The 16,159-nt window shown below is 38.9% G+C and overlaps 1 protein-coding gene across 1 annotated transcript; it reads right to left on the bottom strand.

Moving 5' to 3' along the window:
- Positions 1-292: 292 nt before the first annotated feature.
- On the bottom strand, positions 293-12,362 carry LOC109462865 (ribosomal protein S6 kinase beta-1-like). Its single transcript, XM_019759506.1, has 13 exons — positions 12,163-12,362; positions 8,812-8,858; positions 7,176-7,362; positions 6,799-6,870; positions 6,581-6,656; positions 6,377-6,434; positions 5,707-5,898; positions 5,029-5,119; positions 4,335-4,442; positions 4,013-4,075; positions 3,809-3,886; positions 3,163-3,392; positions 293-2,566 (listed from the first exon to the last, which is right to left on the bottom strand). The coding sequence occupies exons 1-13, from the start codon at positions 12,229-12,231 to the stop codon at positions 2,362-2,364; spliced, it is 1,476 nt and encodes a 491-aa protein (XP_019615065.1). The 5' UTR covers positions 12,232-12,362; the 3' UTR covers positions 293-2,361.
- Between the last annotated feature and the right edge of the window lie 3,797 nt (positions 12,363-16,159).

The raw sequence follows: 16,159 nt of genomic DNA, 5'->3' as shown, positions 1-16,159 counted from the left end.
AATACAACCAGTTACAGTAAAGGAGGCCTCAAGGATAGAATGATAAGGGTACGTTGTGTAAAAACTACTGTCATGGTAATAGGCTAATAGCACGAGATCAACTCTCTAACCTAAGTTACTTTAGTTGATACATCCTCCCACTTATGTTTTGTCACCAAGCAAATGGTTAAACCTTTACAAACATAAATATGTAGTTCCCATTTAGTTTCACACTATGACGTGTTCACTATGGCCTACTACCTATTACATGCAAAAAGCATAACTCACAAAAACTGAGTCCACAACACATCGGTTACTATACATCAGAAAGTCATGTTCTTTAATGTGGAAAAATGCAGATTGCTGAATTACCCTGACTCTAAACTCTCTATACAGTGTGGCGTATCAATAACTTAAACATCATCACTATTCAAATAGGTTGTCCAAAATAGATTCACTTCTGTTTAGCCTGTTTTTCACACAAGTGTGCTGCTACCTGTTTTAATTGCTCTTGAAAATAACCTGCTACACTGTTCTTTCTTGTGCTATCTAGGGTTTGACAGAGCGGCATCATTTAGTGTGGACTTTTTTAGCTCTAGTTCGACCATTTGTTGCTATGTATCAGAGGAAGTTACCAATACCACAACTATTTACGTGAATAGACTAAAAAATAGTCTGGTTGGTCTTTTTGTGTTGTTGTGGCCAAGGGCAGATGGAAAACTCCTTGTTGATTATTCGTCGTCTCCCCTTTTAGTCAATTGCAAAGGTTGCAAAAATTCACAGCTTTTAATTTGTGCCAAACTCTTACGCTGTTCCTACTTGCAATTTGTATGACTATGAAGCATTAGCCTACATACAAATGGTCAAATTGACATATGCTTTCGGAAAAACACATACCGGTATGAGTCATCTGTCATTTCTTGGGAGCAAATTATGAGCAGAAGTTATCAATATATAATACATAAACCCTAAAGAAACAAATGTAAGCTGTACATGGCTGTACAATTTAAAGGCTAGCTCAGTTTCAGATTAACAAAGGACGAACATGCTGAACTTTTACTTACACACAAATAAAACCTACAGAACAAATTGTTTAAAAGATAAATCTTCATCTGTGCTACGTAACAGTAGACTAGTGAATGATGCTGACTCTTCAGTGTCAAACACAAAAGGCTCCGCCCCTGAGGCATCGCCAAAAATATGACTTTTGATACTCTGAACTCTTGCTACGAGCCCTTTCAATGTTTCTCATGTCGACTATGGTGGATTCGATGATCAAATAAAATCACAACGGAAAGAAAAATAAATCATTTATGAAATACAACTTTCTAGTTCTTCATGGAACACACCCCCTTATCTACAACATTGCCCCCCACTGTGCTCAAATGCTTCTCTATACAAAAAACTGGCTTCTCAAATTTTACTCTATGCTCTGATCAGTAGAAAAAATGCTCCATAAAGGCTCTAGTCAGTAAATGGAGCCTAGACGACTTGCAGAGATTATCTAACTTTGCACTGTGATTATCCTAACATGTTTCTATCTTCTTTCTATGCACTGAGAATCTAACAGCGTATCCACAATTGCAGGTTTCTACTCATATTTCTTGTTGATTATTATTCAACATGGCATAACTGCGATCATCTACGATGCACCATTCAAAGATTGCATATCAAATGGAAAAAACTTTTCACTCCTAATATTTTTCACAAGACTACGTAACTTTCGTGTGAGAAGGTAGTCCTTGCATCCTGATCTTAAGGCAATATTTTAATATCATGACAAAAAATTTCAGTGTTTAGCAGCAGAGGATCATATTATTACGCTCAAAGTGACATTTTTGAGCACTGAACACTGTAGTACACTCACAAGTTGCTAGGAGTTTGACATAACACGTATTAAAGTCTACCAAAGGTATGACAATTTGCCCCCTTTTTTCCATTGCAAAGGAGGGCTGCTTGATTGCAACTGTACAGATATTGTAGTTTGATTCCTGAAAAGGTTAATAAATAATGAGAGATTTCAATTTTGTGAAGATGCATGCTATTGCAATGACAGGACTGAAGGATAGAAACGAATGTCAATTCGAAAAAAAAAAGAATCATGAAGAAAATTAGTGGCAACCTTTACTGACTTTTCTTTATCTGTTGATTGAATTTATCTTTACGGTCCCATGATGCTTTGCAAGTGTTCAAGTGGAGAAAGTCTCATGTTTCGCAAAGCACCATGGGACCGTAAAATAAGGTACATTTAAGAATGTTTTTGTATTCACACTTGAAAGGATTGGAGATTTCTTGCATTTTCTTTTTCCCTCTTTCCACGAGAGCAAGAGCATGCATCTGCGGGAGTGCGATACTTTGCGGACGTGTTCCGGCGCGGTCGGTTCATGTGAGTCGCAGGTGGTCGGGTCTGGTGGTGGGGACGGGGTACGCGGTGGCGGTGTGGGCGACGCTGGTGGTCGGCATGGCGATACTGGACGTCTTGGCGGTGTGGAATGGCAAGTCTCCGTTGCCCATGGTTACGTCCATGGGCTCCACGTCGTTGGAGTTTGAAGCCTGGTTTCCGTCAGAAAACGGGAACTTGGTCGGGCTGTACGTTAGGAAATTCAGCTATTAACCACGATCCTTCAGATACATGTAAGCAGATACTTACATTGTACATAATCAAATGACACTCTGTTATATTTAACTACAGTTTGTTTATATCAAAGGTTACATTTTATTTTAATCTTAACCTCCAAGCAGATCTTCTGGTGGCTACAGAGATTGCAAATGATAACTGTCTGCTAGATGGATACTGCCTGGTCAATTTCATACTGTCTTTGCAGCCACCAAAAGACCTGCTTGGAGATTATGACCATCTGTCACTTTCTTCAGGCCAACAATGATTCTGATTCGTACTGCAGCTAGGTTTTGCTGCTGCAATATTACAAATGCAGCCCCGGCCCCATAGAGTTTTTTCACACAAGATATTTATATTGTCAAGCATGGTAAACAAGTTACAGTTAATCTTAAGAATGCTGTCCCAGATGCAACTGATTCTATATCAACCCAGAATAGTTTCACTTTAGGAACTAGAATCCTTGTCACACTTTATAACTACATGTATTCTTGTTTTTGTTACAACATTTCTCTTACATCTTGTACATCTCTTTCTCGTTTAAAAAAAAAGCACAGATGACAAACCTGAGGACACCTCCTCTGCTGACGGGGCTTCCCATCATGCCCCACTTGCGGGGTGACCTTGGCTTGTGACCTCCCATCCTCATCATGTGATCTAGCAGGGAGGGGGCCACGTAGGTGAAGCCCTGGAACACCTGGTTGGCACTTTCACTCAGCATGGAGTCATCCGGACTATCCACCGGCGTCTGCTTGGTAAACTTTGTGTCAAACTGACTCACATCTTCCTCACTCACCTGCACAAAACAGGAAATACGTGTCAAAATCAATTTCAACTAAACAGGTAACATTTGCGAAACAAATGCATAATGTTTACCTTTGCACATGGTCTGCTCTGCTAATTCTTACTCAAACACTTTCATATATATGGTCAGACAGGAGTCTAAGTCCCTCCTGCTATAAAATTGCAACATGATGTAACACAACACCAGTTACCATCATGTAACAGACAGTCTGGTTCAGGTCATTGACCTTTTTGGTTTGGAGAAGAAGAAGAAGAAATGTAGTAAAAACAATGTTTTCCTTCGGTAAACATAATAAATTATTGAAATCATGCCTAAATCAGTATCACGTGTATGTCATGTCTAAACTTTGTTCAATACTTTCAATTGTAGTCTGAATTTCGAACTAGGGGCAACAGAGTAATACTCACTATTTCCGGTTTGTAGGGAGGTTCCACCTTTCTCTGGAGTAGGTCATCCCAGTTAATTTGGCGGAAGAACGCATGGTTCTGAGATAGAAATAATGTAAACAGCAACAAAGTTAGTCAGGTTCCTGGCTTTATTAAAAGTACCTTCTCTTACTAAGACTTAAAGTACGTAAAGTGACGATAAAGATGATGCAGGACCATGTGTACCTTGATAGGCTCTGCATCCTCTGGACCAGTCCCCAGTCTGACGGGCACATGTCTCTTCAACAGCTATGAGGAGAGTAACAGATTTGTCAGTATGTGCAATATTCTCTCACCACCCTTAGTCACAAGGGAAACCAGACATTACACCTACAATAATTGTGTTTTGTTTTGTTTGTTTGTTTGTTTGTTTCATTAGGATCTCCCTTTCAACTTTGTTAGAACTCCTGTCTAACTTTGTTAGAATTCTTTAAAAACTATTTCCTAGTTTACTGCCATTTCTCCTCTTCAGTGCGATGTTAACTTTGTAGGGATTGTAAGGACTTACTTTCTTGAGGATGTCCTTGGCTTCAGGTGTGAGGTACGGAGGGAGATTCAACTTTCCCTTGAGGATCTTGTCAATTGTTTTCTTCCTGTTGTCTGCTGTGAACGGTGGCTGTGAAAGAAAAATGAAATAGTCAAGACAAGACTCTGGAAGATGTTGTTGTAAGAGTAATGTTTCCTTTAATATGTCAGACATCTATGAAGAATAAAGCAAGCCATTACAAAGAGTCTGTTTCAATTTTTCTACATGTTCAGATAAGAAAAGAGATGCTTTTGTATAAAAGGAAATGATATACAAGTCGTTCATTTTTAACATATACAAAACTAATAGACATCTATGAAGAGTAAAGCAAGCCATTACAAAGAGAGTGGGGTCACTGTTTCAATTTTACTATATGTTCACATAAGAAAGGGTGCTTTTGTATAAAAGGAATCATATTCTATACACAAGTCGTTCACTGTTAACATATACAAAACTAATCTTCGAATAAGAACTAAACTTTGAAGGTAGAATCCAAGCTTTGTTCCAACACAAGAAAGGGAACTCACCGTGGATTTTTAGTTGATGTTGTCAATCTTCAGCACAAGTATGATCCACTACGCTGACTGAAGTTCCTTTCTTATGTTGGACCAAAGCTTACACTCCACAACACTCTACACTAGATTTCTATCCTAGCTGAGTAAGAAACCAAACTTACCGCTCCTGTTAACATGTCGTACATGAGTGCACCCAGACTCCACCAGTCTACTGCCTTCCCATGGCCACTTCTGGTCAGGATCTCAGGGGCCCTGGAAATAACAGAACACATATATAGTATGCCAATTGGTATGCAGTGCTACTAATGTTCATGTACACACATGTATTCATGTTACATTTTATGTTCTTTACTTGCTTTGAAACAACTGAACATATGTTTAGGACTTGAATCTACATGCAGAAACTAGAAAATGAAATATGATTCAGCTTTTGATAAGAAGACAACACTCTAACTTAGGCACCAATTATATTATAGTTTTATACATTATAGAGTTACTATTTTTTTTTCTCATTCTGAAATCTGCCAAACTCTGCTTTAGCTACACATCAGCATACACCAAGAGCAAGTCAGCATACACTGAAAAAAGTTAGAGACACATCTGTAAATAGTTTCATTAGGTTAATAATATAAGTCACTGAATAAAGAGACTTTTTTTACACAACCAAGTGTGCTGTGCAATGTGAACCAGTTAGAATTGCCCTGAGGAAGGTGACAGACGGTCACCGGTATGTTGGCTGAATAAAACACTAACTTGGTCATGTAAAAACAGTCTCTTTACTCAGTTTGAGCCTAAGACACAGATAAAATTGAGATGATTAGAACAGTAAAAAAACGTACATGTACTCAATGGTTCCACAGAATGTGTGCGTCATCTGGGTGCCATAGATGGACTCCTTACACAGCCCGAAGTCAGTGAGTTTGACATGCCCTCGCTGGTCCAGCAGGATGTTCTCTGGTTTGAGGTCTCGGTAGATGATCCCCTCACTGTGGAGGTGGGCCAGGGCAAGGCTGATCTCTGCCAAGTAAAAACTGGGGACAAAACAAAAACAATCAAGTTATCAGACACACTTCTGATGTACCGATGTAAGTATCAACATTAGCACTTCAACTAAAAAATTACCTGGTGTCCAGTCTATCGTGGTTGGGGCAGGCTGCCTTTGGGGCTCTAATAGGTAGGAGTGTTGCACTAATAGTTTGGCACGCCGGGAGTTGACTTGCCCCACCACAAGTAGAAATCATGGTGGGCCTAATCAAACTCCTGCTGTGAAAAATGTACCAGGGGAACATAGCTCAGGCAGGTGGGGGAAGAGCTTCAGCAGCCCCGAAGAAAACTTGCCCCAACTGTGATAGACTGGATACAAGGTTAACAAGGGCTGCTCATCGGTCAAAGTTTGCATTCTTCTTTTTTGCATTTCTATGCCTAACTGCACTGGTCCATGTACTGGGTTTACATACACATATAGGTGTATGTTGATCATTGATTTTTATTTACTCTAACTTGACTTACCAGGCTGTGTCTTCCATGAAGATTCCCTCTCTCTCCAGTTGCATGAAAAGCTCTCCTCCTGTACAAAATAGGAGAAAATACTTGAGTTGATCACAAATGTCACAAAAAGGAGATACAAAAAGCTACATACCAAAAATAAATCTCAAACACTATGAATACTAGTATATCATATTCCTATATATTTTCCTGAAGAGTTGAACTCACCACTGAGGTACTCCAGGATGAGGTACAGTTTTCCATTGGTCTGGAAGGCATACTGGAGATCTACAATAAACGGGTGCTGTGGAAAGAGACAGAGATGTAAATGAAATAATACAATTGTACTGCAACAGAAATACACTTCACAATCCACTGGTATTTTTGCATTAGGTACATTTGTATCTGAAACATTGCTCATACAAATGTTGTAATATTATACAAACCTTGACTGCTTCCAGAATATTTCTCTCAGCTTTGGTGTGTGCTGTGTCCTTCTGATTTCTGACTATGCTGGCCTGAAACATGAGAACAACACATTATTATAATGTTCATTGTTTCTTACCATTACAAACATACAGTACATTGGCAGGGAAGAACATGGCATGCCTTCCGTGAATTGCAGTGTTTCACATAAAGTATAAAGCAGAACATTTAAGTTATACATCTGACTCAACAAAACAGAAGATATAAAATTAAAACAGTACTCTTATTTATACAAAGGTTCAGACCATTGTTTCAGAATTATCATTTCATTGCATTACTGGTATCTTTTTACTACAAGTAAAGAAAGAACACACATTCAAGGAGCCTTAACACCCACCTTTTTCAGGACTTTCATGGCAAAGATATTGCCTTGGTTGCCACCTTGTGTTTTCTTGACTTGAAACACCTTCCCGTAGCCGCCCTTCCCTAGAACCTTCAGCAGCTGGAAGTGTTCTGGGCCGACCTTCTCATGGTATCTGTTCACTGTACCCTCGTGGATGTCCACTGTCTCTAGGTCATCAGTTCTGTGGCAAGTAAACCAAGAATCTTTAGTTGACACAACAAAAACTACCAGAACTCAAGCTATACTATATACATGTAACTACCACACACAAAAAAAGAATCATTGTTATCTGGTGAGACGCATTCCAATGCAATTTCAGGGCACAAAACTGAATTTTTAAAGTACATTTTCTGGTCATTCTTATTTTAATGTAGTAAGCTGAATCAATCCTATCGCATAGCATACTGATATCTATGAGGCAAAAATGCTATGTCACTGAAGAAAACAGTTACTATTTATGGGTGGTACCCAAAAACTAAAGAGATGCTTCATGTGCTAGTAGCAGTAGCTTGTTTGAACTTTCTGGGCTACTTCAAATGCTTCAAGTATGAAACAATGACAAAATTGTGTTAAGAAATGGCAACAAATGTCAGATAAATTTCCTCATCCAGAATATTTTAGTTTTGCTGCCCTGAAATTGTATTATATAATGTAAGTAGGTAACTAATTTAGACTGAGGACTTAATATTAAAGTTGTTTCAGAATTTATTGTGGATAAATCATAAGCTAACAAGACCATACATTGACAGGCTGTCCATCCTATGATGAGATGAAATTAGAAATTAATTGCCATAATTGCTGCGATTGGATCAACAGATTAGCATTAAAGCATAATTGATCATTTTGATATAATACAACAGAGGTAATCTTTGGGTTATTAATAGCTAATAAAAGGCAACACTTAAAGACTGGAATTGCTCATTTTAGATGACATACAGTAACTGTCCTCCAAAAATTCCCTTCAAAAATATCATGGTCTTACAATGTACCAGTACATGTATAACAATTGAATTATACTAGGGAAACTTCAAATCACAACTTAAATCAGGCCAAACAAAGAGCGTACCTGTTACAGAGAAACTAAGTTTCATGGACTTTGGTCCTCCATTGTCTGACCACAGAAAAACTGACATTATTTATATGACAGCTACTCTGAAAGTCTGACTAGGCACAATGTTTGACTGAGTACTTTAAGGAAATGGGTAACAATTGGCTGCAATGATAAAATACAACATCTCACTCAGACAATAGTCAAGCACATTGTGACCATGAACATGTTAAGTCAGACAAGAGAACATTGGTATTTCTCTACCTGACCAGAGTTCTAGCCAGTGTCTGTCTTTCTGATGGAATTTTGGCTCTTGTGATGGACAAAAATTTTACCCAATCCATCATCTTTGACAAACAAAAATTGGTGTGTAAAGATAAGGGAAAGAGATGTGATCATTTCATTAAACAAAGCTAAGTATACCAGCAAAATTTGTCCCTTAAAATGAAGGAAAGTGCATTTTAGAGGGTAAAAATAAAAAATTTCACCCTAGAATATTGTGGTGCCTTTGGTGCAACTGTGCTTGACATCGGTGTTACATCAAACAAAACTGAGATGAAAAACAAAGTGAAAATCTCTTACCTGGAAAGGAAACCTCCAGATCCACCTGAGCAATCCAGGAACTGATCCTGTAGGCACAGAAACAAAACATTTAGAGAACTGAAATATAAAATGTGTGTGCATACTAATGATTAAACGGCTAGTCGGCTACCCACACGTGTATGCTTTTTAAAAAGTTCTATTTTCCTTTCCACTATCTGAGCATCTCAAGAATATCTAGTAGGCCTAGACTTAACGTGGTTCAAAAACACTTCTATTTGATAAGTACATGATAAGTCTACATGTACTTGTATATTGCTAGGTTTTTACAGTACATGTACATGCAAGTGAAAGGTTATGTTTGATCTGGCGAGATCTACTACTAGTATGCACATAACCCTGGGGTCCGTATTACTTGTTTGACATTGTTAGCGTGAATATGTCCACAATGATTCAAAAGCAGAACTATACCAAGAAGTGCAACACTACAGGCAGAAGTAGTACTCTACATGAATATGCATATAATACATAATCATTTCTGTTCCAATTTGAAGGGTCTTTTCCAACATATGGCAACTATTAGTAATTACATTAGATTGCCAGACACATGCACAATTAATTACAGTGATTATAGACGTCTGCACTGCAGCTACTGTACATTTGCATTTTTCCTTGCCCGAATCATGACCTAAAACTGTCCTCTAGTGTTTGCAGTAAGGATGCGCAGAGACAAGATACCAGGAACACAATGGTCAACTTGGGGTCACTGTGAGGAAACACAGTTTTCCTTGCATGTATGTGTGATGAAGCAAAGGCAATTTGGAAGGAGTTCAACTGAAAATGAAATAAACTGTACAAATTTTCTTGGTCTCATACCTGACTGTGGAGACATGCTTGTGCTGACTACTACATACATTTTGTTTTGTTAAACATTTAACCTGAGCGTTAGAATAGAAGTATACTATCCAAGCAGACTGGTTTAGGTTTCGACTTATTTTCGGCATGTTTTAGGCATATTAATCAGTTTCTTTTTTGTACTGGTTTCTTTTTTTAGGCCAATGGTAAATGGTGACTGTCTGCCAAATAGATACTGTCTGGCCAATTTGATACTGTCTTTGCAGCCACCAAAAGATCAGCTTTGAGATGAGCTGAAGTAGCCTCATGGCACCAAATCATTTATACAAGTTACCAGGCTCACAAGTACTTTCAATGTGCCGGGTACCTCTGAACTTTAAATCAATATTCTCCCTGGAGACATTGATGGAAAAGCGCTATGCGTTATCCTTTGTGTAACCTTTATGTTCCAAATTTACATGCTACACATGCATCTGCACAAGGCAAGGCTAAGCCAAGTGTAAGTAATTATTGGGGTGGGTGTTTCTAATATGTGGGGGCGGGGTAAGGGGTAAGTCAGGTGAGACACAATAGCTTTTACAGGTGTGGTTCCATACGGGATGCTTTATACATACCTTCTGAATGTATAATTACATTGAATTTCTGAAAATGTGGACAATGTCCAAGCTGACAATGGTTCTTACAGGTGTGTGCTTTTATACCTTCTGTATGTATAATTACATTGAATTACAGTCCATGCTTTTCTGGACATATTTTCTTTGTTCTTGCATCTTGTAACCAAAAGTGGGGCAATGTATTCAAGTGCTTGTAGAACAGTGTGACAAATTTAGGATGGCAGTCAAAATAGTTGTTGGTAAAGTGCCATGAATAAATAATGATTATAATCAATAGATTGTTTTAATATAAACTTTGACCAACAGGCTTCTGTCAAATTTTCGATTGCCAGCCAATATGCGATATTCTGTAACGTTACACAATACCAACTGTTAGTGGAAGGTCGTATTTGTAGAGTTAGACCAATCAGATGGTTTAGTACAGTACTACTCATGACGAAAGGCTTGGAAATTATATAAGTTTATGGATTGTTATGTCACAGTATGGGCTCCTGAGTCCTAGGCATTAAAATCTGTCCGCATCATAAAAGACACCTTAGGAATAATACAATAAAACTGTCTCGGTCTAGAACAATGTAGAAGTACTTAAAAGCCTTGTGGGGCATCAGCTCTTATTAGAGTAACATTGTGATACAAACAAAAGACAATCACTTTCACAATGACGTGAAATATGGAGCTTCCGAGATTATGCAAATGAGTACATGTAAGGAACATGTGTAATGACATTGTATTGGTATCCTTCAGTAAACTTATCAATTGTTGACATGGCACATATGGTTTATCTATTGTTGGCCATTGGTTATATAACATTAACAAAGAAAGAAAAAAATAACCTTCCATGATTTCCATCTCACTATCATCGCCATTTTTTTTCTTAGTTAGCATCTAAATGACGCAGCGTATAAATGTACTGACGATATAGCTTCTTCAGCTGTGGATAAAAATAGTGTCACTATGGCAAAATTGGCTGTCTGTCCCCTTTCCATGCGAAGGCCAGTGTCCGCCAGACTTGGACTTTGGCCAGCTCTTTTCACATGCAGGCCACTCTCATATTATACCCGGTAAAATTATCGTGCGCTAGCCAGCCTTCCTTTTTTCTTCAATGATTGTCATTTATCCGGTACGTGGGTGTTTTAACGGAGTGGTGGGTCCCTGAAAGGGTTTACTGGAAATATCCTTTTTTCCGCCGCTGAGCGCTGAGCAAAAATTATCATAAACTCTTACTTAAGACCCCCCCCCCAGTTCCGGGTTCAGGGACGGTCATAGAAAAGAAGAAGTAATACGCAGTTTGAAAAGCAATTTCGTCCCCCCAAAACGCCGAGTACTTATTACAAGTTAAATCCTGTCCTTAAACTGTTAAAATGACTGTTTTTGAGGATCTTACAGATGATTCAAACATGTTGGCACCGGTGACTCAGAATGAGTGGCTGACATGACAAAAAGAACGTACGCAGGCCATGGGACATCCACCTCAAGGCATGGACGCCACTTCCGATTTAGATATCCTGACAACTTCCCAATGAAATCTTACTATCACTTTAGTGGAAAATGTGGAGTAATGTTATCGATTGGTTGTGGTGGGAAATGATGTAGATCTGGATGTGGAAATTCGACGAATTCTAACTCGTTTTACAGTGCAACCCGGGTACTACAAATATGTCAGACTGGGGTGGGGAGGGGGGCATCGTGCACTGGATGTTACATGGTAGACTTGGGGGAATCTAACTGGATCATGTCATCAGTACGGAAATAGTGAATACAACATCATAGAGGTGAATCAAACAGCGTTTCGCTGTAGAAAAATTCAGATCGATGGATGGAAAATTACTGTAGTATGGGAGAGAAATAAATGGCGGGGGTAAGGTCCAGGCAGGGCCAGGGCGGCCTTGCACTACCGGCACCGGCGAATGTAGGCGCTACTTACGTCTAGTTCGTCATCTGAATAGTTATCCTGGCCCTCCGTGTCCAGGTCCAAGTCGAATACGTCCACCATGATGACAGGTTGAGGCTAAAATCGGAGAAAATCCATACAAATGTCCGAGTTTTGGTGCCAAAGTTGGTGAAACGTGTCGTATGACCGCGAAACTACCGGCGTTTCTGGCCGCCGACGTCACGTGTGACGATTACGTATTCTGACCAATCACAGGCCAGGACTATTCATAGTGGGGATCGTCTCAAAGTATAATGTTGCCCTTGTCATAAATTTGTCCAAGCATGACACAACATGCCAAATACTATTACTACTTTTTGTCGTACCACAGGACTGTTTATCAAAGCCAAAGAAAACGAAAGATAGACAATAGGATACTGTGCTATTAGGTTGACTAGTTGAGTAAAAGTAAAAGACGTTGGGTGGATAAGAGAACAAAAATGGGCAGATCTACACAAGTTGATAAAACATCAATAAAATATCATGGCAATGATGCCGAAAAATTTAGCCTATGCAAGTTGTCATTATTCATTGTCACTGACTTATCCAATAGCGAGTCACAGTTGTTACTTTGACACGTCATAATTGACACTTGACCTAGCCAGTTTCCAAAGATCTCTTATTTTTAACAGTGCTTAAAAGCAGGAACGAAACCACTCGAACTTTTGGATTCTGTCCCCAGTGCAATGAACTCCTCACCAACAGCGCAGAGTAATTTGTTCATTCATAAAAGAAGCTCCGGAAATATATTCCTTAGACGCAGCGCCAAGCAAGACGTCGAGGTTACGTTAGGTTAATGTGCGTACGGTGACGTTTTCTTAAGATCTTCCGGCTGCCCGCTGGCAGCAGACGTATATATAGGAAGGGGATCTACCGTTAATATCTGCAGGTGCAATGCGTTTAGTGTAGCCTCTACCAGGCTTCGGGAGGCGGCTGGAAAGAGTAGAAATTGGCCAAATGGAGAGATAATATACATAGTTGGTCCGCTAGAAAGTACAATTTGCCGCACACAGCCGCCTCCCGAAGCCTGATAGAGGCTACATTTAGTGGGCAAGGCTGTTTTCGTTAGCCTCTACCAGGCTTCGGGAAGCGGCCGGATACAGAAATTGGCGAAATAGACGAAATAGACAGATAACTCGTAGACCGGCAAACAGTACTCCTTAGCGGACCAACTTAACTGCAGCTGGCTGTCTATTTGGCTAATTTATGATTTTTTTCAGCCGCTTCTGAAGCCTGGTAGGTCGAGGCTAGCGCTAGTTTTCGTGGGCATTGTGAGATGTATGAGCTGCACTACTGATGGAGTGCCAATGGGTTTATAATATACATGTACTAGATGTAGATCTTATAACTCTAGATCTACTGCAATTTACCGTTATATTTTAATCTTCAAGAAGATGAAAGGTCCGGCTTATTTCTACAAGAAACAAGCTTATATATCTTGTTTGGAGATTTAATACTTTCTCACTCTATAAAGTACCTAACACTCCCTCCTCTTCATTGACTCAATTTACCAAAACTTTAAGAATTAGTACACCACGGTCAAGACCCATTGACCTTGTTCATTATTTTCCTTCTCATGGCACCACCTGATATGGAGATTCGAAATGCCATATTTTTAAAGCTCCCTCCTTCTGTCTTGACGACTCTCCCCCCATAACGTCGTAGATCTAGATATCCGGTCGATCGTGCGTAGATCTGTTAGTTTACAGGAAAGTTCCACCCACGCCGTGACTAGAAATAGATGTTGTAATGATTTCCGTGCGTTGAAAGACCTCACATCCCCTCTGTACTGCCGGCTGAACGTGACAAGTCCGATAATACAAAGGCTTTCAGAGAAACACGTTCACGTAAACCTAACTTATTTAAGGCAGTGGGCCGTCTCAAAACAACGTTCTGTGATCTTCTGTAGCTGCATGTGTGGCATCGAATAAACAATTACTGAGAAAGAAAGGGATCAGAAATGTTTAACGTTAAAATTAGAAAACAATTGATATACAAGTAAGCGAACTGAGAGTCTCAGAAACTAGCTCTTGTGAACTAAATATTGGACATATAAAAAGTGACCTTGAATCAAGGATATTCGGAAAGAAAGGAAAACGAAATAAAAGCAGGCAGTTTGTTTGTAAGACACTACAGCGTTTTAGTGAATGCAGACATTAACCAAATTACCATAATACAGTACTCTACTACTCAGTGTTCTAGAAACACAATAATGATTCAGCATTTGTGTGGTCATGATAAGCCGTAACGAAATGATTACGTTTTAAGACTGACGTTTCGTCCTTGTGACAGTCCCTAATTCCCAGGCGGAGACGGCGCTGGTTGGTCCTTCCGGGGAGCCCCCGCCGGGTCAAACCATTTCGCGCCAAAAGTGGGGGAGGATTGGGTGTCGTTGACGTGAACACAATGTGATGACGCAACGGTGTCCAGGTGTCATTACACCCTGTTTATAACTGTCACCAGGCAACGGGTAAATAGAAAGTGGAAAACGAGATGGGAAAGTGCAATTGGTCTCGAACAACGGTGAAACTGCTCTCTGTTATGTAAGAGAAGTGGGGGAAAGATACATATTTGCACTTTTGTAGTGACATTTTAAAGCTTTTTCAGACATGCACATAAGATTGAACTGGCCTTGGTGTATGCATCTGTTTTATGCAACAAAAAATTGCAAGTGGTGTTTGATTCTTTATTCTCTCAAGTTCTTTTTTTTCACAAATCAATATTTTGCTGCCATGGAAAAATGTGAACTAGATCTAGTTAAATTTTCTAATTGAGGAAGATATTGGACAATGTTGGATGGCACGGACCTTCAATTTTATTGAAGTGTAAATGAGACTTACAAAGTATGGTGGTAATACCTGATTAATACAATTATGTGCATCACTATGATAATTTGAGAAAAATATTGCTTTACATCACTTTTCCAACTGTATTCTACAATATTACATCTTGTTGATACATCACAGTTGAAACTTTCATTTGCAAATATAAGAAGAATCCTCAGACTGGTAATATGAAGCTAAATTGAGATATTGCCTTATATATAGTAAGGTTTACAATAGAAAATTAGACCTTGATTGTATTGATGTGAACATGGCAACTTAGTGTTGATACTTGATAGTCATATTGAATTCAACAAGTGCTGTTAATAGTGACATCTTCCAAAAATATAGATATGTGTCTACAAGAGTCATCCTTATGTTACAATTGTATGCTTATAAAAATTAATGTACAAAGTACTGTCAAGCCAGAATCTAAATCAAACTATTTTCTCATAAACACTCTCTGATCTTGACTTGTAGTGGTAATATCAAATTACTTTATATACATAATCTGTTGTTTAATCGTTGTTTTCAATGATTATGATTACAAAAATTAAAAAAGAATGTTAAAGCTATGGACTGTGCTGCCTGTCAGGTCATAGTAAGAAGTGTAAGAGGTCAGCACCAGGCTTGAGCACTCAGCAGTAAGGCACTAACAATTATCACATCTAGTATTCCTCATCTTCTTTTCACAGCTGAGACTTCCATGACTCTGATCCAGCCCTGAAACATAAAAGAGACTGTCAAGAACAAATCACAACAAGGGGACAGTATAAACACTTATTAATCATTGTACAGGTGATTTCATATAGCAGACAAAGCAAATATTTTATAATCAAATTTTGGCAATTGCACGAGTATGTAATCCCGATAATCAAGCACTGTTTGCTCAAAATAATTTACTTTTCACCAGGTTCTGAACTGGCTGCCATGTTCACTGTGACATCACCAGCAGGATAACTAATGTTTGACTGGTGGCAGGAATCAAGAGCTGGCCTGACCTGGAAGCATGTTTCTTTATGGTTTAATGTTAAATACCATCAAAAGAGTTACACTGTTATTGTTGCAAATGGTAAGAGAATGTTGTATTTTGGTTTCATCTGTTCTTCAAGATAATCATAGCATCTACATGTATAATACTATATATATTTCACAATAACGATGTTAAC

The sequence above is a fragment of the Branchiostoma belcheri genome, unplaced genomic scaffold (assembly GCF_001625305.1).
Source record: "Branchiostoma belcheri isolate BF01 breed outbred unplaced genomic scaffold, Haploidv18h27 scaffold1, whole genome shotgun sequence".
Taxonomy (NCBI): Eukaryota; Metazoa; Chordata; class Leptocardii; order Amphioxiformes; family Branchiostomatidae; genus Branchiostoma; species Branchiostoma belcheri.
This window is presented reverse-complemented; position numbering and strand designations above follow the sequence as displayed.

Bases quoted from the DNA above. Each gene is read 5' to 3' on its own strand.
- LOC109462865 (XM_019759506.1), bottom strand. From the start codon at position 12,231: ATGGTGGACGTATTCGACTTGGACCTGGACACGGAGGGCCAGGATAAC. The intron at 7,363-8,811 runs GTAAGAGATTTT...TACTTGCCACAG, and splicing joins TCTGGAGGTTTCCTTTCCAG to AACTGATGACCTAGAGACAG. The intron at 4,076-4,334 runs GTAAGTCCTTAC...CTCTCCTCATAG, and splicing joins CCAAGGACATCCTCAAGAAA to CTGTTGAAGAGACATGTGCC.